Raw genomic sequence first — 24,728 nt, 5'->3', positions numbered from 1 at the left:
CACTAGACATTTGAAAACATCAGATATGTTTGAATGAATTAAGGTTACATAAACACTGATAGCAGCACCACTATAAAATTAGTTCTTGTCGCCCATCCCTTTGAGTGACACATTGTTGTGGTACAAAAAAACATATTTGAAATAACTTATCAACATGATCAGCATAGTTTCTGCCCTAAAATACACCCAAAGAACACCCTCAGTTATTCCCCATGTGGCTACTTCTTGTAACCCCCTATTCCAAACCATTTTTAGCTCTTTAGACTACGTGTTGCTGTTGTCTCTAGTTTTAATTTGGCATACCTCAGCCTTTGTCATAGCTTTGTTACTTTATTGGTTATGTGATGCTCAAAATTATTATTAGCTATTTTTTTACAGTGCTTTGTACCACGCTTACAGTATCTGCTGTCTGTTGAAAATGTGCAATGAGGATGGATGACTCATGACTGTAGACCAAATCTACCTACGGGTACAAATAAAGTAACCTGAACCTAGTTCAACTCGAGAGCCAGATTTATCTCTGGGTTGCCGTGTCTTTGCTGGATATGACTTTCAGATACTGTTCATCACTTTTTTTAGGCCTTTTGCTTCCTTTGTTTTTCATTTACTTCAACTTTATTTTCAAGGACACACTGCACAGAATGCTGAGACACTCCACATTGCTAATTCTCTTTGGGAATCACTTTGTTAGTGAAAAAAAAAAAAAATTTCTGTTTCATGAACTGTGCTATTTTTATGATTTTGCATAGATTGAATTGAAAAAATGGGAACTAATCATGTATTTTTATGACAGGCTAAAAGACAGTTTAAAATTGGTTCTTTGCTAAGTTGTCTGTTATGTGTGAACACAACAGTGGCACACGCTTTGAGTGAGGCGCCTTTTTATGCTTGAATTATTCATAGGTACGTGTAAGGTGGGCTGACAAACAACCAAACATACATCGGAAAATGCTCAGGTACAAGGTTGGGACTTACAACGAGTGAAAAAACAACCAGTGCCCAAAGAAAACCTTTAAAAGACCTTCAGAAAGCCTGAAGAACTATTGCTTATAACCACACATAAAAAAAAAGAAGGTTGGCTCGAGATTTTTTCTCAGTTCTGTAAGTCACATCTCATGCAAGCACTTTGCAGGATAAACGGTTTTATGCACTGGAGGAGGCCCAAGATGCTCAATGAGGAATGGAAGAAATTTAATGCCACTGAAGCTCTGTAGAGCTCCTTGCATGGCTGGCTAGCTTAATCTGTCTTCCCTTTTCCCATGTACGTATAAAGATTTTGAGATTAAAGCAAGCTTTGAAATTAATTACAGATTTTAATAGACACTGTTAAGTGGTGACAAATAATTTATTACTGATGAGGTCACGTTGTAAACAATCCTATAATGTTTTATGCATGCCTCCGTGCCTCACTCTCTTTACCACTGTAAAACTCCCATAGTGTGTTCCACATAGTCTGATTTACAACTTGTGATATAATTTAAATGACTGATATATTTGTGATGTGGTGCGGAGTGGTTTTTACCAGTGAAAGTGTGCAAAATTATGGGCTGGTAATCGCTCATTTGAAAGCTGTCAGCTCAGTTTTGAGACTGAAGCCATGAAAACCTCTAATGAAAATCTACTTTCTTGGCAAGCATGTTTACACACAGACATGCACACATGCAGGATATAGACACAGACACACACACACAGATTATTTCCAATCCCCCTGAGAGCGCTTAGACAAATGGCATTTTCACATGTTAAAGGTCACAAATGAAATAGCTGTTGTGAGCATAAATTTGGACACACCGCAGCTGTGACAGTAGAGAGGAAGTCATCGATATAAAACACTGGTTACTTCAGGTTGAAAAACCTCCTGAATAATTGCTGCAGGATTTATCGTTGGCCACATTAAGGCTCATATTGTTCTGCCAGCAGATTCTTGAGCAGCATATGTCAGCTAGGATGAAGCATTTCTTACCTTTAAATCATAATATCCTCACCATCGTCTGGAAAATATATATTTTTTGTTCTTTGCACCATAGAATTATATCCATGTGAGCTCACTGGTGAATAAAATAGGAGAAAACAAATAAAATGTATCAATAAAGACACATAAAGTGGAACCACCTATTGGCTCAACCCCGGATTTGCTGACCTTTGAACCAAGAACACGACACACATCATGTAAGTTTATATTTCCATAAAGTTAAAGCTTGAATTCTGTGCGCTATTTTGTTACTCATGAGTGAATTTATGGTCTATATTTGAACGTGTGCTTGATCCCTCTTTCTTTAAGAGCCAAAAGCAGAAAGAAACCAAGGTTGCAGCTGTCCCAGCACGCCATCGTTCGTCCTCCATAATATATGATTCCCTAAAAGGCTCCTTTAGCTCCTAGCTGTTTACATGCTCCTAAAAACAAGATCTAACAGGCCCTTACGGCTTGGTTTCGTGTGCTCCTACTTGGGTGTTTTCATGTGTGCATGTTTTTATATTCACATCTAATTAAGCTGCGCTAATGACGAGCAGCTTGGAGATAAAATTACAGGTTTTTCAGATATCTCATCTTGGAGTTATTTGCTTTTGAATATCTTATATTTTCCCAGCTTGTAAGAGAAGAAGAGCCGATGGAAGTGTTTTTCCTGGGTATCCTTTGCTTTGGAGCATTTGCCTTTGACTGCTCAATCTAAAAGAGCTCAGAGCTGATGTTTGAAACCTCATCTGCCTAATTCCTTCACAGAGGTACTATTGTTTTCACAACATAATACATTTTTTGTGGTTTCCTATCACATCTGTCTGGTAGTTTTCCACCTTGACCAGAGACAGAAAGCACTGTACCACAGGAATCTATGCCATAAGAATCTGGTACTTTTTGCTGGATTGTATGCATGCAAGTCCATACTTTTTCACTCCCATGAGCTTTATGATATCATTTGTTATGAATGTGCTCTGTCTTTGTTGTAAGACAGATGCTGCTCTTTCAGGATTTGGTAACAACACCTCTCTGTCTCTTTTCTTTTTATTGCTTTCTCCTCTTTCTGTCTAGGTCTGCAGCCAGTGATTGAACTAAAAATCAATAAGCCATAAAGAGAGCAGAGAAGCCTCTTATTTACATCAGTCTAAATGGAGAGGTAGTTTGTCTGTCCTCATATCCTCTTTATAGACTTCAGGCAGAAGCATTCAGTTTTCCTCCAATAACATACTCGACAGGCTGTCCAGATAAGAAGCTAAGCTCTGATAAAATGCTGAGGCGTAAAGGATAGGACGAGGCTGTGAGTTTAACGCTTAGCCGCTGCCTCTGGGGTAAAAGGGGGAAAATATATGTTTGGACATTTCCAAACTGTGTGTAAGGAGGCTGTTAGCATGTGACTGCTCACATGTCCGTGCCCGTCGAGGGTGGAGAGCCGGAGTGACTCATAAAGCCACAGGGGGGCCCCAAAGACAGGACTTGAGGAGGTAGACTTCACAGTGACGCAGAATCAGCATTCTTACTAAAAGCTGTGTTAATGACTCTTCATTCAGCTCATTCTCTTCCTCTGTTACAAAATGACAAGATCACACCAAAATGAGATGGTATGACCATAGAGTTTGCTTTCTGTCGGGGTCATTTTAAAGGTAGATGGTAGAGTCCATACAACAGATCAGTCAGCTCACATCAGGCATTGCTTAAGTCACATTATAATTACATGGAGCTGCAGTTGTTTGATGATCTTGTAAACTCTCTGAACGTGCTCTAACGTGCTCTGAAATCATTTGATACGAGAAGATAAATTCATCATTTCCTTTTGAAGAAACTCCCGTTCTGTGCTTAGTGGCTCCAATGAGAAGTTTGAAGTTTTCTATTATATTTCAGCATATTCCAGATGTCCACACCTGGTACCACACCTGAAAAGTCTTGAAACTTTAAAAACGCAATTTGTTTCCAAGGGTTAGTGATCAGACACTTGAAGCATAGCACAACCAGATGAAAATCATAAATTAAAAAACTTGTAAATTTGCCAAAGTAACAAAGACCACTGTGTATTTTAGGCTGTCGAGCAGTGGTGTCGTGTGTCAAATCCACCAAGAGTCTAGAAATCTTATAAAAAAAATATGTCACAGTCTAGCTGTACTTCTTTAACAAAAACGTATCATGCAATTTGTTTGGCAGGACAACTCTGTTGTGTTCTGTGCTCCTAGTTCTAAATCATATACGCTCGCTGGCCACTTCATTAGGTACACCTGTTCAACCGCTTGTTAACGCAAACATGTAATCAGCCAGTCACATGGCAGCAACTCAGTGCATTCAGGCATGTAGACATGACTGCTGAAGTTTGAACTGAGCATCAGAGTGAGGAAAAATGGTGGTGCCAGACAGGCTGGTCTGAGTAGTTCAGAAACTGCCGATCTACTGGGATTTCCAGAGATTAGTCTCAAAAAGAGAAAATATCCAGTGATCAGTGAGTGTGCTGCTTTGAGCTGATAGGAAGGAAATAGCAATTGAAATAACCACTTATTTCAGAAGAGCGTCTCTGAACACACAACTAAAGCTACAGTTCACAAAATCTGCAACAGAACATTAAAAAAAAGACCATTGTCTTGATTTCTGCTGGTAGGGTCAGAATTTAACGCAAACACGATGTAAGCATGTATCTCTCCACAGCCTGATCCTCCTATGGATTCAAAAATCTGTGCCATAAGGAATTAAGGCACTTCTGAAGGCTTTAGGTGCAACTAATGAAGAGGCTAGTGAGTATATATCAGCTCATCGTTCATGATATACCGACATAACATATCCTACTTATTATCTGTGGCCTTACTGAAAGCTGCTGTGTCGTCCTTTAAGTTTCAGTCTGATCAGAAAAGAGTTGCGAGTGGACTGTAGCCAGCTTTAAAACATCAAGCCGCGCTCTGATGTTTAATTAGTGCACAGATGAGTCAACAATAATGTAGACTCGCCTTCGTCAATTTTGTTTGTTTAAGCAACAGCTGATGATAATGCTCTAGACAGCGGCTCTCCTGACCGGGCAGTCGTCTCTGCTGTCTGTTGAGTGAGTGACAGCCCCTGCTGCTGTGACCAGTCCTGCATTTAATGTCTTGAAGCAGCAGATAATGTGACATGCTAGGTGACTTTCCCCAGGGAGCAGCAGAGCGTTGGGACTAATTGGTTCTGACTGTCAGTGAGTCTCATCGTCTTATAGACTTCTTTTGTTGCCTTTTCTTTACCCCGGGAGCTGGAACCAGTCCAACAGCTAAATCTAAAGAGGAGAGTAAAGGATTTTGTGTTGGAAAAAAGAAGGATAGTTTTAAGTTGTTGATGCTGTTGATCAATTTTAAACAGAGTGTGAGGTCTAGACAGACTCAAACGTTCATTTTATGAGTATGTAAAGTACGGAGAACAAAAATGTGGTGGTTTGCTTGGCTGAGGAGCTGTTATTCTGAAGAACATTTACATTTTACTGTAGCTTCCATGAGAGTTTGACTCTCAGTGATGTGGGTTGCCTGGTTAAATCGACTAAACCCGTTCTACACGATACAGCAGTTTCCAATGAGCTGTATGTTTAAAAATTATTCAACAGTATTTCTGTGGCGGTGTGTAATGCGTCCTGGACGATGACAGAAAAGCCAGGAGAGAGAGAGCGTTGCAGCCTAGTTTGAAAATCTGCATTTTTGCACATAGACACTGTAGCACAAGTTGCCTCCCTGCTTGCTGTTGTGTCTGTGTGTGCCTGTGCGTTTCTGTCAAGCTTGTAGTGTGCCTTCAGTAACTGATTCAGCTGCTGATATTGAGTGAATGTTACAGTCAGTAATGATTCACGATATGGTTGGGAGGGAGCTCTGAGATGGAATGTAGGAAAAGAAACAACCAACCCCCCGAGGGCTTGGAAAACATACACAACTTACCCTCTCCCACCTCCGTTCCCTCCTAAATCCCACAACTCTCAGGTCCACCTCCTTGTCCTTTGTAAGTTACAGATACTGACATTTTTGTTTTGGGTTTTTTTTTTTTTTTTTTTTACATGAACAGACAGTCAAGTCTGTCTGCAGATACTTTGCGGTGATCCGCAGCTTTGATTCCCTCTTTTTAGCTCTCATCAACCACAGCAGACAGCTGTTTCCAGGAAATCAGCTCTGATAAACCCACCTGCTCAACGTGAAACAGCTCCCAGACAAAGTTGGTGAACATACTGGAGCTTTTTGCTGATAAAGAGACGGGCGTTTTCCAAAATAGTGCTGTGCAAGTCGTGAGCCACAACTTATTTCTTCGTATTTGTTGTAAAAATGAGAAATAGGTGAAAACTATTTATTGAAATGTGCAAACATACACAGAAATACAAGGCAAAAACAGAGTTTGTACAATTCTAATGCGCTTGAAAGTCAATATTTTTCAACACAGCTTGGACTTTTTGTGTCGTTTTTATAGTTAGTCATCAGGAATAGTTCTCCAGGCATCCCGAAGGACATTCAAAGCTCTTCTTTGGATGCTGGCTGGCTTTTGTCCTGTTCTCCCCAAGATGATCTCACACTGCTACACACTGCTACACGCTCTGGGGAGGCCAATCCATGACTGATATTGTTCCATTGCATGTTTTTTTACTCAGGTATCCTTTTTAGTGCACTGACAGCGTGTTTGGGATCATTGTTAATGAATGAAGCCGCTGTCAGATGCTTTCTAGACAGGACTGCATGGCTAAAAATCTAACAGTACATTTTCTGCATTCATAATTTCACAGATTTTGACAAGCTCCAAACCATGACAGAGCCTCCACCCTGCGGTCACTCCTCACCTCTGTATATATCAATAATGATTCAAACCAAAAATGTTAAATTTGGATTTCCCGTTGTTAGGAATGGCTTCTTAACAGCCACCCTTCCACTGAGCCCATTTCTGATGATACTTCAGTGAACACTTGCTCATCTGAAGGGCCAGATGCAGTCCAATCTCAGGTCTTTGCTGGATTTTTCCTGTTTCTTAAGGATATGATTCCTGTTCAACTGCTGCAGATGTTTTTGTTTTTTTGTTTTTTAGACCTGCACCTTCTTTTTTTGTCCTTCACCTGTTCAGTTTCCTCAGAATTTTTAAGGACACACAGCGCATCATGTTGAGGCGTGCCAAGTAGCTCTTGGGGGGAATCACCTTGTTGCTGCAAAAATAAAAAATTTTGTCTGTCAAACTGTTTTATTTTTGCAATTTTTTGACTATTCAACACAAAAAAAAATTGGAAAAATATGTTTCTTCAACAGGCTGCAAGAAAGTCTGGCTCCTTTGAAGCAAAATATAAAGATTCTTGCATAGTAAATAAGCACTTTCAAGTTCATCATAAGCCACGTTGCTGATGTTCACAGTTTGTTTTGGTCATTATTCAATTTTAAAGGCATTTTACTAAAGAAAAATGTGTTTTGAAAGTGATGATAGGGATAAGAAAATAGAGCTGCGTCTGGGTAAAATAAAAATAATTGGATGAAAGTCACAGAAAACTCCAATAACCACCTGACCTATTATGACAAAAATGTTCGTGATAGCAGCTTTAGACTATCTCTGTCAGACGTTTGTCAGGTCTGACAGCAAGCGTTCTGCTGATTATCAAAAACTGTGCATATGCTGGAAAATATACAGGAAGCTGAGGCTACAGCTCAGTTAATGGGGAGTGAGTTTTTAACCTCTGCCCCCAGGTCTAATAATAACTGTCAGATTCTGAAGGCAGTTAATTAGAGAAATACCACAAAGGCACTCAGACAACCCTGCTGAGTCTTCTAACGTTCTTAAGTATGCCAAACAGCCCCTCCTACCCACACATATAAGCCATAAGCAGAAGTTTTCTAGGATTTTGCTCCTATAACCACCAATGCCACAGTGCCACAACTCAAACATATCAGTCCTCCAACTGCTGCCTACTCCCTGCTTATATTTGAAACATTGACAGTAGGGCTGCCACAAACGATTATTTTGATAATCGACTAGTCACTGATTATTTTTGCGATTAGTCGACTAATCAGATCATGCATCCGTTGGACGTAAAGCGTACAGCTTATTGCACCAGCAGCATCTGCTCTTATATAACTATCATTAGCTTACAGCTTTAAGTGTTTAAGGTATGTGCTAACTAAAAATAAAGACAAGATGATAGTTTATTAAATTTTAATGAAATTTGCAGATTGTTTCGGTGAAGTTTAATAAACTCCTTGCTATCTAAAATATCTCACACTTCTGATAATCAGTTGTCTGCTTGACGTTTGTTCAGCTATGTAAAAACTATAACTTAGAGGAGCCACCTCGACAGGACAAGACTCAGCAGTCCATCTGCATCTTAAGGATAAAGGACACTCTTTCGAGGATGCCAATGTTCACATTTTGGACAGAGAGGACAGATGGTTTGAAAGAGGAGTGAAAGAAGCCATCTATGTCCACTGTGAGCGACCATCTTTGAACAGAGGCGGTGGTTTACGACACCAACTCTCTGCCATCTATAATCCAGTTTTGAGTTCCCTCCCCAGACGCCTTAACGCCCACTCACATCCTGGGCCATCTGACCTCAGGAATTTGCATGATAAGGTGGGGCCAGATTTCACAATGATCTCACCCGAAACCCTGGCTGATTGGGACCCACACCCAGTTTCACACCTTGGCTCAGGCGATTAGAGGATCATCAGGGGGTCCTTTTGTCCCTCTGTGGGGGGTTACTCCCACTAGGTTTAAATCTGGGACTCCCCACCATTTGACCTTAAAACTGAAGAAGCTTCTTGGATGAGAGGTGAAACGTCTTCAAGCAACTTAAAGAAGTCCAGACGCTTTTCTTTGCAAGCTCCTTTGACTACAATGACCTGGATGACTGAGAACCTTCACAGACAAAAACTATAACTTTAATCTCAGCCAAACCGATTTACTCAGGAACAAATAAAATACTAAAAAAAAGCCAAACAATAACATTGAAGTTATCTAAGTGACTTATATATATTTAACCTGAGTAGCGAAAGACGGTGGTGGGTTTGAAAACGATTTGCCCAGAGTCCGGTGCTCTCACGGGCTCTAGTGAGCCTTGCCCCCGGCTAGCTATCGAGCTAGTGGGTAACAGACGTCTCCGAAAACGTCGGAGCACTTTTGAAAATATGTGGTGTCTTGATAAACTGAGCAGATATTTGAGGTTTACACAGTTACATTCTCGCCTGAAAATATGTTAAACGTTTATTTTGTGACCCAGAAAGAATAATAAGAGCAATATTAAAACTAACTAGCTGCCGCCATTGTTGGAAACTGAGCTGGGCTGCGCTATGAATTCTGGGACACAGCTTCTTCTTCTTCGGGGTTTAACGGCAGCTGGCATCCTTGTACATGCAGTACTGCCATCTTCTGTTTCAGTCCGTTATTACACTCTTAAACCCTACTACTTATTCCTGCGTCTTTTGTGATCTTACAAAGCTTCAAATGACGCGTCGACTATTTCTGAATGTGGAATACTTGTGGGTGATTGTTTTGCTCCTCTAGTTTGAAACGCACATCGATGCCATGTCTGGATATTGCTATTTTATAATGTATCACATTGCAGGCTCAATTGGGAAACTCAAATTACATTCCCATGCCTAAATACTATGTTTTTAAAAGCCTTTGAATCAAGTTCCCGGCGTTTGTCTGCTGTACAGTCAGAACTGGCTTCAAGCCTGGGAGGCATCCAGCCCACAAAGAGGGCTTTCATTTACTCCCAGCATACAGATGCACAAATAGCTTCAACTATAGTATGAGAGAGTTACCATTCAGTCACAGAGTAAAACCTATATGGAGTTGGTTTTATCACGGTCACTTTTTTTATTTTTTAGGATTGATGTAATCCTTGGCATTACGATTTCGTAAACATGGGAGAACTCTGCCAAACGGGTGACACAGAAATATAATCTGACACAATTCTGATGTTTAATCTTATGGTAATGTCTCTAGCTTCTTCACTTTTTCTCCCTTTCTAAAATCCATCTGACATACAGCAGTTCCCATGAGGTTCTTAGCCCTCAGATTTTTTGTCAGCGAACGGTTCATTGGGAAAGTATGTAGGTCAATCTGCTTTGCTCTTTATCTAAAGCAATACAGATATGTGGCCATATAATTATTAGTTCATATCTATATGATGAGTAATGTTTCCCATCATGATGAGAGGGCTTAGTAGTGAAAATGGCAATCCGCTGGAGGGAGGAGCTTAAATCTTCTGTACAGAGAGTGCATGTGTGTGTTTTACCTCTAAATTGCTATGTAAACTTCTATTGCGCTATTTAATCATGCCATCCGGTTTAATAGTTCCAAGCATAGCAGTGGATGTCACATCTGGCTTTTCTGTATTGGGACTTTTCTGTGTTTTTTTTTTTCCTATCTGAGTGGTGCAGAACCGGTTCAAAAAGAGAAATCATCACTGAGCTCGTAGCCCAGTCCATGTGGATTGTTGCTCTTTTATAATGTGTTGCCTGGCCACAGTTGATCCTTTCGCTCACTGTAATCCATTTTCTAGTGCTTAGTCAGTACGCACGCAATCACATCCCTGTGCAATATATCACATGTCCATTTTGCATCCTTGTTAATATTACACAAGTGCCACAGCCTCAGAGCTTAAAAAAAAAAAAGGTGACCTGCTGGTAGAGTTAATGAGCCTGTCAGCATCAGCAAACTGTGTGTATATATATATATAGAGAGAGAGAGAGAGAGAAAGAGATGTATGTACATATCTACATTTTTTACACCATATAAACAGATAAAAATAAATGACAAGTGTTTTGCTTTTAAGATTGAAAGCTGCTTCTTTATGCTCTTTCTCTGCTTGCCTTACCAACATGGATTCATACTTTTATGTGCTTGTCTGGCAGTGATCACTGTGTGCTGTAGAAGAAATTTCATGGGTCAGCTGATTGTTTCAAGCACATTGTCAGAAAAAAAGAAAAAGAAATGTGTTTGCTTTATGTGAGAAAAGAGAGTATTTTGGGGGATTCGGAGAGAGAGAAGAGCTTGATGTTCCTGTCTTTTTCTCTCCCAGCCAACTTCTTTTCTCTTTTTTTCCCCTTGTCACAGCCGATGTCGTCGGTGCCGCAGTTCAGAATAGCTTCTCTGTGTGTGTTTTGCACACACACACGCTGTAACATTCCACTTCTTAGGGCTCTGTAATTCTCTGTAAATTCCACCACTGAGTGTGTTGTGTTGTGTGTGCGTGTGTGTGTGCATTCCTGCCTCTGGAAGCCGAACATCTCATCACATTGGGAAGGCTACAGGCTGACTGGATGTTAATAACTAGAGACCATCAGAGCAAAAAGATGAACAAAGAGAGGGAAAAGGAAAAATAGGACGAGGTGAAGTGGTGATTCTACCAGAGCGTGGCTCTGAGCGGTTGGCTGATGACGTGAAGTGCTGCACACACATCTGGAACAGCTTGAGCAGCTGCACCTGAAGAGCAGGGCTCCTCCACAAAGCCTCTGCCGGCACTTTTTCTGTATCCCCGGTGCTCTTTTTCCTCCCCCGTTTTCTCTCGCAGTCTCTAAATCTTTTTCTCTCACTCTCTCTGTTTACCGCCTGCCGGAGCGCTGGGATGGTTACCCGCTGTGCATCAGCAAAGAAGAGCGAGTGAACCGAAGCAAAAGGGAAGAGGAGAGACGAGGCGCAAGAGGACAGTGACATGGGGGAGAAGTATTTACCATGAAGTAGAAGAGAAGAAGTTGACAACCATATTATGAGCGTAAGTGAAGAAGAGAGGGGGCACGAGAAAAAGAGAGAGGGCGATGGAGAACGAGAGAGTGTGACAGACGCGAAAAGAGAGGCAGAGAGGGGATTAAGAAGCCGGAATGCGCTGACACTGGAGACCTGACTTTCTGTTTGCATTTGGCACAGCACATCCTGTCACTCCACAGGTTTATCCACACACACACCCATTTACCAACACATACACACACACATCTACCGTTTGCTTTGGATGATGATCTCAGGAGGCCACGCCAGGAGAAGGCAACACCTTCCAAGGAGCTATTAACCTCCAACCACACAGCTCCCCACCCCCTCACCATCATTTTTGCCTCCCACCCAGTTTCCCAAAAGTGCCCTCCCTCCTGCCCTCCCTCCGTCTGGCCCTGTCAGCCTACCTGCACCACCACACAGCACGCTGGAGCTAAAGAGTAACAGAGTCACACTCACTGAGACCTAAGAAACTTCTGGATTGCTCATGGGACATAGCTGCAGTACCATCAGCTGAGAGGGATAGAGAAGCTTTATTGATCCACTAACCTGCAGGATGTCTAAAGCCTCCAGGCTTTCGCGGCCCCCTCCGGCAGGGGGTGGATCCAAGCTGCCCTCTCCAAGGAAGGAATACCCCAGTGCGCCCGCTTTTGCAGGTCGAACCCGGGTCCTGAGCGTGGGCGAGAAGCTGATGAGAGCAGGTAGTGATGCTATCCTGAGCAGACAAAAGTCTTTAACGGCAGCTGTGGCACGGGACAAAGCACAGAGTGAGACCCAGTCTGAGATTCAGGCCCCTAGCCAGAATCCAGGTGAGAAGAGCCAAAATATGGAGGGGGTCCCTGCCAAAAGCAGGATCAGCCCACCTAAAGTGTCAAGTCACCAGCAAGGCTCTAAACACAGTAAGTAATAAACAAACACACACCGCAGTAATGTTTTACGTGTGAAAATATGATCCGTTCGCAGTAGAAACTAGAAATTACAAATTGATTTCAGCTTGCAAACAGTGCAGTCATTGCTACTGTCATGGTCCAAGTTGTGTTGTCTGCATCCTTATAGACTGTTTAACACTTTAGGTTTATGACTTTTATCTGCTGTCTCTTCCCTGTCTCGTGACAACGGATGGGTACAAGCATGTGCACTTCGTAGGCCTTGAAATCAGACTGAAAAAAATGATATATTTTCACTGACGATAACATGTCCCCACAGCCAATAAGCAGATCAAACAGGAATCAGAGCATCCACTTTGACTCTCGTATGTCCATGAGTTTTAAGGATTTTTGAATGCCAGACTCCTCCCAATGAGAGCAGGATTAAAAAAAAGAGTTTTTGCTGGACACCATGTTGCATTAGTGGTGTTCAATGTTTCTTCTCTTGTGCCTTGTGTAGCCTTAACTCTCCTGTGCTGATGTATTGGTCTCACCGAAACAAATGGGAAAGGTTTGTCTTTGGACACTGAGTAATGATCTGTCTGAGCTGGGAGAAACAACTGTTTATGGGATCTTTTTTCACTATCGCACTGTGTTCAACTCTGTTGGGTGCACATTTTTCTTTGAAAAAAATGAGGCAAGAAGGTTGAGCAAAGTATCGTTCCCTTTTGGCCTTCTCACTAGATTCACAGCTCTGCAGGGCAGCGGCTTTCATGTCTCATCAGGACACAGTCACCTCACACTCTCAAAGGCAACTTGACCAAGATTCCACGAGGGTGAAATTTGTGTCCTCTGTGCATACAAGCTGTTACTATCTTTTTTTTCTTATCTTTTAAAATGCGAACTGACAATCACTCTCGAATCACTCTCGACTGCTCAGCCTGTAGTCAGAGGCAGCAGTTGAGGAGTGTGAGGGGGTTTTAAGTGTGGGGGGGGGTGACGTCGATGTAGGCAACAGGGGTGAGTCAAGTAAAAGAGTGACAGAAGGAGGTCAGGAATGTAAGCAGGGCATGCTGGGAAATCAACAGGTCTGGAGCTGTTTCTGTGTGCGAATCCCTCCCTGCAGTAAAGACAGGTTATAAGGGGGGCAGTTTGTACTGGAAACCAGATGCTCTTTGTGGTGTTATAGAAATAAATGGCCTTTCTACACAGTGGATTCCTTTTTTAAGTGTTAAGGTCAGTTTCTACTCAGTTCATTTGCTTCCAATACAAGTAACTAAGCTACTTTAAAAAAAAAAAGAAGAGATAGGAGCAGGAAATTAGACCTAAAATCTAAACTGAACACAACATACACCTCCAGCTGAAGGACATAGAAAGCATTATTCTACTTTTTAAAGTAATTCTTCTTTTATCTTCTTGCGCAGTTCTGCTTTTTTCCCATCTCACTCATTATTTTTCTTTTGCTCACTGTCTTGTGTTTCTTTGTCTCAACAACACCCTCTTCACTTTTGTTTCTCCACGAGTTTTTCTCCTCTTCATTCCTTTTTCTCCTGTCTAGCTTTGACAGCATTTGAATCGGTTATTGAAAGATGCCACCATCACCACCCACCCACCCCCACACACACGTATAAACTCACAAAAGACCATGAAAAAGAATAGATTAACTGTGTGTATTCTCTATATTTCACCCATGTCCCACTGTGCATTTCAAAAAGCTTTTTTTTTTGAAGGCTGAGAGAACTCTACATTTCTGGACAGTAACTTTGAAGTTCTACACTGAAAAGCCAGTGCATCAGCACTTCAGTCTCTCTAGAAACTGGCTATACAGTGGAGTGATTCCTCTACCCTTTGATACATCACGCTTTACTTTTACAGGACATGGAACTGCTGTTCACTACATAGAGTCATGTGCTGCCCAAGAATTGATTTTAAGTAGGCCAGCACTATTAAATACCCTTTCATTGCAACCTAATGGGCAGCTCCTCGTGTTCCCTAGTCATTCATAGTCTCTATACAAGCCAGGCTGGTTAATGCAGGGGGTTCTGACGGCAGCAGGTCTCGATCTCCCAAGCTAATTGCAGTTATAGGGCATGACGGTAGCTAAAGCACAGACCCAGAGGGTCAAACAGAAGTGATGCACATAGTGCTAGCAAACAGTAAGTCCGTATGACAGGTGACATTTCCGCCGTGTGAAAGCTTCAGAGCTGACTGCTGCTCACCAAAGGGCCCAATTTCATCCTTAAAGTGGCAGCTTCCACCAAAAAGCAAAATCCGTTTGACATTTTCTGTCCAGGGAGGGTGTAATACAAGTGTCAAGCATACATTAAAGTCCAGCTTTCCCTTGATGGTGCAAAACACTGCAGCAAACCACTATCAAACATTTTGTCAAACGCTTTTTTTCTTTAGGTGTCGCTCATCTTATATGTGCATTTATAGATTGGATTTACTTCTTATCGAGTATGCCAAGTTCAGAAAAAAGGAAGCTGACACCCAGGCTTTAAACCTGAATGTGATTGTGAAACCTCCGTCTTTTGAGAAGGCTTTGAAAAAGATTTAGAACCCGGCTGTTAGGATTTGCAGCAACAAGAGCATTAGTGAGGTCTGGCTCTGATGTTGGATGATAAGGCTTAGCTCGCAAAAAATTATTCTCAAGGATGTAGGGTGGGATGGAGGTCTGGGGTCTGTTTAGTTCAGTCGAGTCTTCTGCCATTCAAAACTAGAAAAGAATAATCAGACCAGGATTAATTAGACCAAGCTGTACTTTGGAGGTGATCTTCAGTTACAGTAAACAACGGTCACCGTGGTGAACAATCCATCCGTTTTCTTCCATCTGCTCATGGTCACAGTGTGAGTTGGGTCCTATCCCAGATGTTGTAGGGTGAAAGGGGGGTGACACCCAGGGCAAGTCACCAGTCTATCTCAGGGCTTTAGACACAACCAACCATTCACGCTCACATTCACACCTACAACCAATTCTAAAACATGAAAAATAGCAAAAAAAAGTGAGAATTCAACTTCAACAAGATAACTTCCGCTATAACATCAGTTACACACCAGTCGCTGTTATCAACCATTATTACTTACTGAGTGTACCAAACCAAGTAAGATTGTATTACCTTAACTGATGAAGGTGTATTTTTATATTCCAACTTTTCAAGGCACGATTACTGTTATTTATCCTCTAAAAGTGCAGTCCATTCATCTTCATGCTTTTATTTTCTGGAATTAAAGAGTTAACCATAAACATCAACCCGAACTATTGTGCAAAGCTAGCAGGGAAGTTGATAAAACTCCATGGAAAGGTTAAAGTCTGGAAATACTTTGGCTGATAATGACTTAACCTTTCTCTAACTCACATCAGTCGTTGCTATCTTCAAACCTCGCAGACGCTTTTCTGTATTTCTTCTGAAACTTGAAAGTTTTGCTGCTTGTGAATAAGCATTTAAATCCTTTGATCCTTTGACCAGTCGGGCAAGGATTTGTTCTCAAGATGCATTTGAGATAAAAGTCACTGCTCAGATTCTGGATGACCTCACCGTCTGGTGATTGAGAAAGTGTGTCAATAAAAGGTTGTAAATTATGCCTGCATTTGCTTAGCTAGTCCAGACATGGGCTGCACTCGGGTTTTATTGAGTTTTTCTGCCTCGCGTGGTTTTGAAATGTGTTACCACATCAGTATGTGAAGAGTTGCTTCAGCTTGTTTTCAAGTGTCAGAGGTTATTAAGACTGCTTCCTGTTGACAACAGTGTTAGTAGCATATGGACGTGATTCACTGGGTTACATGTTTCTGCATGTAATTCTGCTCACCCTTCAGTATATTTCACAGCTTTGCACAATCATTAATTGTTAATAATCTTGAGTAATAGGGACAGTTTGTATCTATGAGTGGCTGTCTCACTTCCTTGTAGGAGAAACTGTTTTGTGTGATGGGAATGCGTTTCTGAATTGGGATGCGATCATCCATTTCTTTGAAACTGAACCCAAAAGTGGGGATTACAGTAATTGCAGTCTCTCGTGACTCTTAAAGCCACCAGTTGTCCCAGACTTTTTCTTCTTTGACAACCATCAGACACACAAGAGTTATTAAGAATACAAAATGCTCCCACCACCACAACAACTGGCCCAGTAAAACAGATATGTCATTTGAATTCAGGAATCAGTTTAAGTGACTTTTTATATAAAAGTTTTCATTCTTGAGGATCTGTGAGCTGCGTTTCATTCTGCCAAAAGAGGTTTGAGTTCCATTTACCTTTTTCACCATCCACATTTTTGTGATTTACTTGACAAATTGATGTCAGTAAGCAGGGGGTTGATTTTAAGCAACCCCACCTCCCACCCCCAGCACTCCCACCTTGAATCAAGCAATCACAATTTTTCATTGCTGGGATTTATATGATGAGTTGCTGTTCGCATTCATTTGCATACGACTGAGGAAAATATGTTTAATCTTTTACGCCGTATGAAAAAGAAATGCACCGCGCTATCTCAGTAGTATTCGAGAAAAGACCACACAGTGAGAGCAGTAGCAGCATACCAGCAGAAAATTAAAATACTGACCATAAATGTCAACATAATTTAAAGGAGGCAGCATGTTTTGCTAAGGTTGGAGCTTTTGTGCCTCTATTGACTGAAGTCAATTAGCAGAGACTAAAGTTTTGAAAGAACTTTTCCTCCAAATGCCGCAAGGGAGGAAGCGACAAAGCCTTGGTGTTTTCTCAGCTGTGGGAGACGGCTTAGCTTTGTCATTGGCTTGTCAATAAGTACCTAGTGACTGAAGAGGAGTCCAGTGAGTCAGTCTGGGAGTAGGTGAGTTAATGGTGTGTGTGGACTCGGGGTCTGTGTTCAGAAAAAGAAATGTGACTCATCCGTCAAGAAAAAAAAGCAGACAATAATTGGGCCACTGAGCAAGAACAAATAACTTTGGTTATGTGTTAACTCATGAGTGTGTACTGTTGAGTCTGGTGTGTGTTTTTCTTTTGGGGGTTTAGCTCGGGGCAGCGATGCTTCTTCCTGATTCCGGAGGCTGTGTGGTGTGGTTCTCACAGAGAGACAGCAGAGGGGATTGGGTTTTACTGCATGTCAGATTAAGGATAAAACAAAAGCCTTAATCTCTTTCGTGCCGGCCCTGACTTCAAGTTCCAGCATTTTCACTTGTTGATGTCAAACTGGTTATCAGCCCTACATGTCTTTTGCATATTTACTTTCCTCTGTGGCCTGTCATTTGGCTTGATTACACAGACAGTTTCTTCAAAGCTAATACTGGAAATGGGGCATAAAATTCCTTCAGAGTAGACATCTCACTATTAGATTTTTTTCAGTTTAATGCAATGTTTGTGTGTTCTTGCCCTAAGCGTAAATGTGGTTAATTCACTCAGCTAAAGGGATGTAAGCGGATGCAAGGGCTCCCTCAGGGTTTTCTATCAAAGAGTTGACAGAGAAATCAATATGTCTCCACCTCCCCCTCTTACAGCTTTTTGCCCCTCAGGCAAATGTGTACGTGCGCATAAGTGTGTCTGTGTGGTTTTCAGCATGTCTGGGTGAGCATGAGTGTGTGTGCACAAAAATCGCTGTATGCCAAAACTGCAAAATGTTCTCATACTTTCGTCTCTGTAGCTCCTGCTGTGTTTATTTCCTTGATGGTTGAGGGGAACTGGATTTTCATGAATATGTTTCATTAATCGTTCGAGTTATTTAAATAAATGTTATGTCCATGTGCTGTACAGATAAGAAGCAAAGCTGTTTTTGATTTGTGTTGAAGGTATGTTTGAAAGAAACTGTTCAATACTTTTTGGAAATATCTTTATTACCTTTCTTACTGGGACTGTTGTTGTGTCCATTCTCATGTCAATGTGGTGTTGAAGAACAGTGAGAATAATGGTCCTAAGTACAGACAGCTTTTCAGATTATCGTCTACATGCTGTAGGTATGTTCTGCCACCAGGGGGCAGGTTCATAAACAACCAGTCTGTGGGCTACTTCTGCTTTATCTGCTGTTAGTGTTTCATCCAGCTGCAGAGAAGAGCAAACTTGTACTGAAGGAGCTGAAACAAGTGTTAAAACAGTGAAAACTATCTCCTGGAGCCACGACTGGCTTCAGCAGATGCCTGACCTTCACTGAGCCTGGTTTTGCTGGAGATTTCTTCCTGTTAAAAGTTTTTCCTTCCCACTGTCGCCAAATGCTTGCATGCAGGGGGTCGTCTGATTGTTGTTTTTCTTTGTATTATTGTACGGTCACGCGTTTCTCTTTGTGGCCACATCCGCTATCACTCCTTTCCCTGTTCCGGCTCACTTTTAAACCAGTAATCGCTCGACTAATGCACAGCGTCATCTACGCTGAGCTACATGCTGTTGATCTTTTGAAGGACTGCACACAAGTATGTTTGCAAATAGATTGCATAAGGCTCTTTGTAAGTGCTTCATAGGCAAATGCATACACAAACAGACACAACCATTGCACCATAAATCTGCCATGAGCACTAATCTTGTGGACTGAAAAATTACTCAACATGCAAGTGCTGGAAACTGCAGTGTCCCAAACAGCCACTTCAGCCCTATAAATATGTCTCCAGAGATTCCAAAATGACAAAACCTACAGCAGGAATAAATATGCAACATCTGACACACACACACACAAAAACCCCTCACTGTACACTAGCTGATTTTTGTTCCTTTTGTTCCTCCTTAGTTATGCATGATTAAAAGAATGGCCTCTTTGAGAAGAGTGCTTGCATAGTAACTTCACCCCTTAGCTGTCTGCTACACTTAACGGATGCTATTGTTAGCTGATTATGTAATACTTAACCCTGTCATTGAAATATCGTCACTTCTAGCCAGAGAAAGATGCAAGTGGCCACATTGCTATAGTCAAATGCCATCTTTTATATACAGTCCAATGTGGAGACCAATGGAAAATAAGTCTACTAACATGTCACATAGTAAACTCACATACAACTTAATTTGGCCAATGGATATGCTACACAGTCAATAAAAAATAAAAAAAAACAAAACAGTAAGGAAATATATAAACAAGCTTTTGCTGTGAAAACTCAAAAATGAGTTTTGTGCTGTAACCATTTACTGTGACCTTATAGTGATGACAAGACCGTGGAGGTCAAGTCAAGACACATTTGGAGTGAAGTGGAATGAACACTTGATTCAGGAGGAAACCCCCCTCCCCCAAAAAGCTCTCTTCAGCATTGAGAAATATCACCAATCTACAAATCACGAAAACCCTTTAAAACTCAGCAATGAACCTGGGGTTGTTTTTTTTTTTTACAAAAACTAAAATATAAAACATATAAAGCAATGTTTTATTTGCGAATAGATTAAACAAGACAAATTTATTGTCCACCAGTCTTTATGCCTATGTATCACTTTCATGTTGATTTGGCATCATTTCCTCATTTATTCTGGGCAAATAAAGTGCACACTCATCCATTTTCCTAACTGCTTGTCCAGTTCATGGTAGTCGGGGTGGGAGCTGAAGCCTGTCCCAGCTGTGAGTGTTGTACCCTGCAGCAAAAGGCAGGGTAGAACTTAGACAGGTCACCAGTCCATTGTAGTGTTAACACAGAAAGTCTGTCAGGCACAGGCTGTGTATCAGGAAGGAGTTGGACCCAAAATGCAAACCTCAGGAAATGAGAAATAAACTCAAAAGCAACATTAATGCAGAGCTCTCATTTAACACAAAATAAAGCAGGTTAGGATGAAGTAGTTAATCATTAAGACTCTTTCAAGAAAACTCACACTTCGAGGAAGGACACAAGACATGAGAGAGAACACAACAAAGGACAAAGAAAGACTGAGACAATATATACACAGGATAATGATTGAATGGAAAACAGGTGGGAACACAGCTCGGGGATAAATCAGGTAATGACTCTGGAGGAAGTTAACCAAGGCACGCGATACAGAGAAGAACAGGCAACGAAATAAAACAGGACGAGAGCCACAACTGGAACAAAAAAGACCAATCCAGACAGAAAACCATAAAGGAGGCAGGAATAAACAGGGATACAAGGAATAAAGTAGAAACCAAACTAACACCAAGAACAAGTATACATCTACCACCAGTTACCAGATTGTGTGTACCATAGGATCCAATGTGGCTGCTGGATTAGAACATGATGTTGCTTTCAAGCCCCTTTTAAGTTTCAGTGTTTCGTTTGTGCTTCTTCTGCCTTAAACAATGTAGAAATTTGTCGTTCTATCGGGGAATCAATTTTCCTTCTCTGAAATGTCGCTCTCTTAGACACTGTGCTGTCATTATGTTACACTGAGGCACACATGAAAATAAAACTGAAACTGAATTTCTGGGTTAAGCCCTGCTGACCTTTAGCTGACACTACTCCGGTTAAATACTCCTCATGCAAATCATTTATCAGAAACATAAAAAAAAAAACAATCAGTCACTGTTCTGAAAGTGTGTCCAGACATTTGAGTGAAACCCCAAAGTTTCTCTATCTGCCAAGTTTGTTTCATTTGGCCTCTTTGTGCACTCTGTGTGGTGTGCGTTTGATAAAGCAGGATGTCTAAGCCCACTTACTAAATCAGAAACTTCCAAGATGCTCAGTAGACAGACGGCCCTGTGAGATCCTCCATCAGGTCATACATTGAAGGTCTTTTCTTGAAAGTACATTTTTTGGTTGGTTGTCAGTTAGGGCTCTATTTATTCTTGAGTTCAGAGAGCGCATTTGATTTTTTAGTTGACCCTTGTTCTTTGTGAAGGGAAATGGATACTTTGTGTTAACAGAATTCCATTTCCCCGCTGGAATAAAAGCCTCCTTTTGCTCAGTAAATGCAGTTACAAAATCAAAATCTGAAGCATCATCCATGTCTGAAGCACCACAGTCATTTCGGATTTTCCCTTTTGACTTTACCCTGTCGTCTGTGCCCCTTTACTGCAACAGCAGCTTTTAGTGCCTCAGAAGTGCACTCTTCTGTTCCAGTTTCCTGCACTAAAAGTGACAGAAGACTGTGAAGATATCATATTTGGTGCGACAGTCACAGAGCTCAGCAAATAAACAAGATAAAAGGAAACCTTGATTTCTTAAAGAACTGTTCAACTTTGTTCATTTGTGATCCAGATAGTTATCCACGTAAGATAATTTATAAATTATCAGATGTAGATAATTTATACATTTCTTCACTTTTCGTTTATTTATGTCAAAGAAGTCGAGCACACAGCCAGCATCCTGTCTTCTAATATCACCATTCAGCCAGCTAGTGGTATTATATCCTGGCTGGCTGGCTCTTTTTTAAATGTCTTTATGTAATTACATGCAGAAAATAAAGATGGAAAATGAGTTCCAAGATGCCTGATTGGGAGCGTGTGGTTCCAACAGGAAGGCGCTGGCTCGTAAAAATTATTGATGCTGTACACCATGTGATACGAGGGCTGAGCAAGATGAGGCAGCATTAAATCCCACTGATGTATAGGCCTCGTCTTCTCTCTTTATCACTCCCTTTCTCTCTCTCTCTTGTTCCTGTGAGAGCGGAAGACAGATGAAGAGGAGAAATTAAAAAAGTTGGAGGCGGGGGAAAAAAGGCGGATATAGCTGGTTCGAACTTTGCTTTTGTATTTTGCAGGTTTTCTCTATATTTTCTTGGCAGCACACATGACGTTTCTTAGTCACAACACAGCTGTAGCCCTGAGACAGTTCATACGGGTACATGTAACAACGTGTATTTAATAAAGCTCGCTGTGAGGTGCGATATGAAAACGTTTGTTTACACAGAGTTGTAGTTACCTGCGTGGTTGATATGGAGGTTTCCCCTTTTGGCGGGGGACATTATGGGTACTCTACCGGATTCATTGCATGGATGATAAATAATGGTTAGAGTAGCGAATGAGTAAACAGCTCTTTCAGCAATAGCTTGCTTTGGGTTTGCAAGTTGAGACACATGGAGTGTTTTCTGTGAAGCCAACTGTTGCTCAGAGTGAAAAAATCCCCCTTTTTCAGAGTCTCTCTGTGAATGTGAAACTGATAAGTCAGGCAATCCCCACTGCTTGAGATTTATTTCAACCCCCATCAGTGTTTTCTCGCTACTAAAATCCCACCTCAGTTTATTTGCAAAAGCCAACTGTTTCAGTTTCTCCGTAAACCCTGAAGCATGTGTGTGGTTTTACTTTTAGGGGTGAAATGCCAGGAGTCAAGTGAGAGGGGCTTCCCCCCCCAGTCGTTAAATGTTTGAGTTGTGCTGCTTCAGGCTTTTGATAATCAAATAGTTAATCAAAAACTTGGAGTATAGAGTTGACCTTGGCTCATCACAGCACCACTGAGGGTTTAAAGCCAGAGTAATCATGCATTATAAATGAGGTGAAACAGTAGAGAATTATGTTTGTTTCTCACACTGTTCCCATTCACCAAAGCACTAAAGTACAGTGGCTGCTTATAGTTAGAGTTAGTTTTTGTTTGCATAATTTAATAATTTGACATTTCTACCTAAAGTTTGAACCACCAAGGGGCAGTGTTTTACCAGAAAGTTTTGATGTAGCTGTCCAGTAAACAAGAAGTACATCCAATGTTTGATTCGAGATTGTGGTGGTACATTAGCAGTGAGTGGTTTTCTGCTTCTTTGTGTCAGCCATGTTCACGGGGCGCTTTATGAATGCTTGGATTGGCTCCAGTCATGTGACCCTAAATTGGATGAATGGTTAAGTAAAAACTGAAAAGATGGATGGATGGATAGATGGTCCGGTACACCCTGGTTAACCGTTTTGTAGATGGTTTTGAAATCCTCATTGTGTTGTTGCTGCAAGCTGAACGCTGAGCGTATAAGCATGAGGGATTTTTAACAAAATAACGCTACTGTTAAGCTAACATATAGCCTGCAAGTAAAATTATTAAACATTCAAAAAAGCACCAAAAAGTAATAAAGAAGCTAAAAATAACTTAATCAAATATAAAGGAAACTACAGTTACTTAAAGGCATTTTCACCATTGAACTAATATTTGTTTAATTATTTACAGAGAGCTAAAGCCTGGATTAAACTCTGTTATGGACACGGACAGGGAGAGTAATCATTCCTGTTATACTTCTTTGAAGTCCACTTGCATGTGCCGCCTGGGCACAGGCGTAGTTGGTGCATAGTAATGAAAATTAAATGTAAATTAGTCAACATGCAGGCAGACACGTACCCTCACATTTACTGTCTGATGACGAATTTGACATCCGTGGGACCCTAGTGGACGTATAATCCCTGCTTTATTCATCCATTGTTGTTATTGAATGCAGTTAAGTGGGAATCAGACCTCTCTCGTCTTCCTCTTCATGCTGGAAATGGGACAACCCACTGTCTCTCTCACCCACTGTGTTTGCACAAGAGGTGGCAAGAGTAGCTTTCTGTTGAGGTTTTCCAGTCATGCTAACCACACGCTAACTTCTCCACCATTGTGGACGTGTGACAGTCATGATGACAGTTTGTGTGAGTGTAGCCTTATTCCATATTCCATATACTGGAAACAGAGACTGTTAAATCTTTTGAAAAGTGTTGGCATAACTTTTACTTTGGAGGCAAAAGTGCTTGGTGTCACACATTTTCAGGTTTTCACTATCGTTTGGTTAGCGGTTGGTGAGCATTTGCAGACAAGTTAGCCTTTCCCATGAAAACAACAGTTGATCACGACAACCTATTAGCAACCAAAGCAATCCTTTTTTTTTTTTTTTTTTTTATAACTTTTTATTTATCATTTTACAGTATGGGAATACAAAACTTAAGGTCAGCATGGGAGACATTCACAGTTCCAGTAATAGCAATCTACTTACATCATGGTAATATTCATTTATTCAGTGCTAAGGGGAGTACACAACCCATTTTTCCCAGAGCTTCTTAAATTTCTCGAGCTCGAGTCTAAGGACAAAGGTAAGCCTTTCCATTCCAAAAATTTCTTCCACTATCCCACGCCATTGGGCCCGAGTTGGAGGGTCTGCCTTTAGCCACCTACGGGTTATGGCCTTTCTGCAGCCAGCCAAAAGTATTTTCAATAAATAAATATCTTTATGTGGGAGTGCCGTAGGCAATTTGCCAAGATACAACGTATCAAATGAATAGTCTATTGTAATCCCAATTATTTTGTTTATCTCAAGGGCCACCTCCCCCCAATATGGCTGAATCCTTGGGCAGGCCCAGAAGACATGAAAATGGTTTGCCATAGGGGTTCCACAACCTCTCCAACATAGGCCCTGGCTCTGAGAGCCTGTTTG

At 41.2% G+C, this 24,728-nt stretch overlaps 1 protein-coding gene across 14 annotated transcripts in view; it reads left to right on the top strand.

The window, feature by feature from the left end:
- The window catches only part of kiaa1217 (KIAA1217 ortholog), a 142,092-nt gene that overhangs the window by 18,139 nt on the left and 99,225 nt on the right, over nt 1-24,728 (top strand). For 6 of the 14 annotated variants that reach the window (XM_085418859.1, XM_085418863.1, XM_085418862.1 and 3 more), the window contains exon 1: nt 11,186-12,555. The exons of 1 other annotated variant lie outside the window; for it this stretch is intronic. In XM_085418859.1, the coding sequence (XP_085274985.1) occupies nt 12,213-12,555 (343 nt within the window). In that variant the 5' untranslated portion in view covers nt 11,186-12,212. Of the gene's footprint in view, nt 1-11,180; nt 12,556-24,728 lie in introns of those variants that run through there. 7 more of the 14 variants (XM_085418856.1, XM_085418860.1, XM_085418858.1 and 4 more) reach the window with 5 other exon arrangements.

The sequence above is a fragment of the Rhamphochromis longiceps genome, linkage group LG9, assembly GCF_057381845.1.
Source record: "Rhamphochromis longiceps isolate RC_006_pf linkage group LG9, R_longiceps_female_GT1.1, whole genome shotgun sequence".
Taxonomy (NCBI): Eukaryota; Metazoa; Chordata; class Actinopteri; order Cichliformes; family Cichlidae; genus Rhamphochromis; species Rhamphochromis longiceps.
This window is presented reverse-complemented; position numbering and strand designations above follow the sequence as displayed.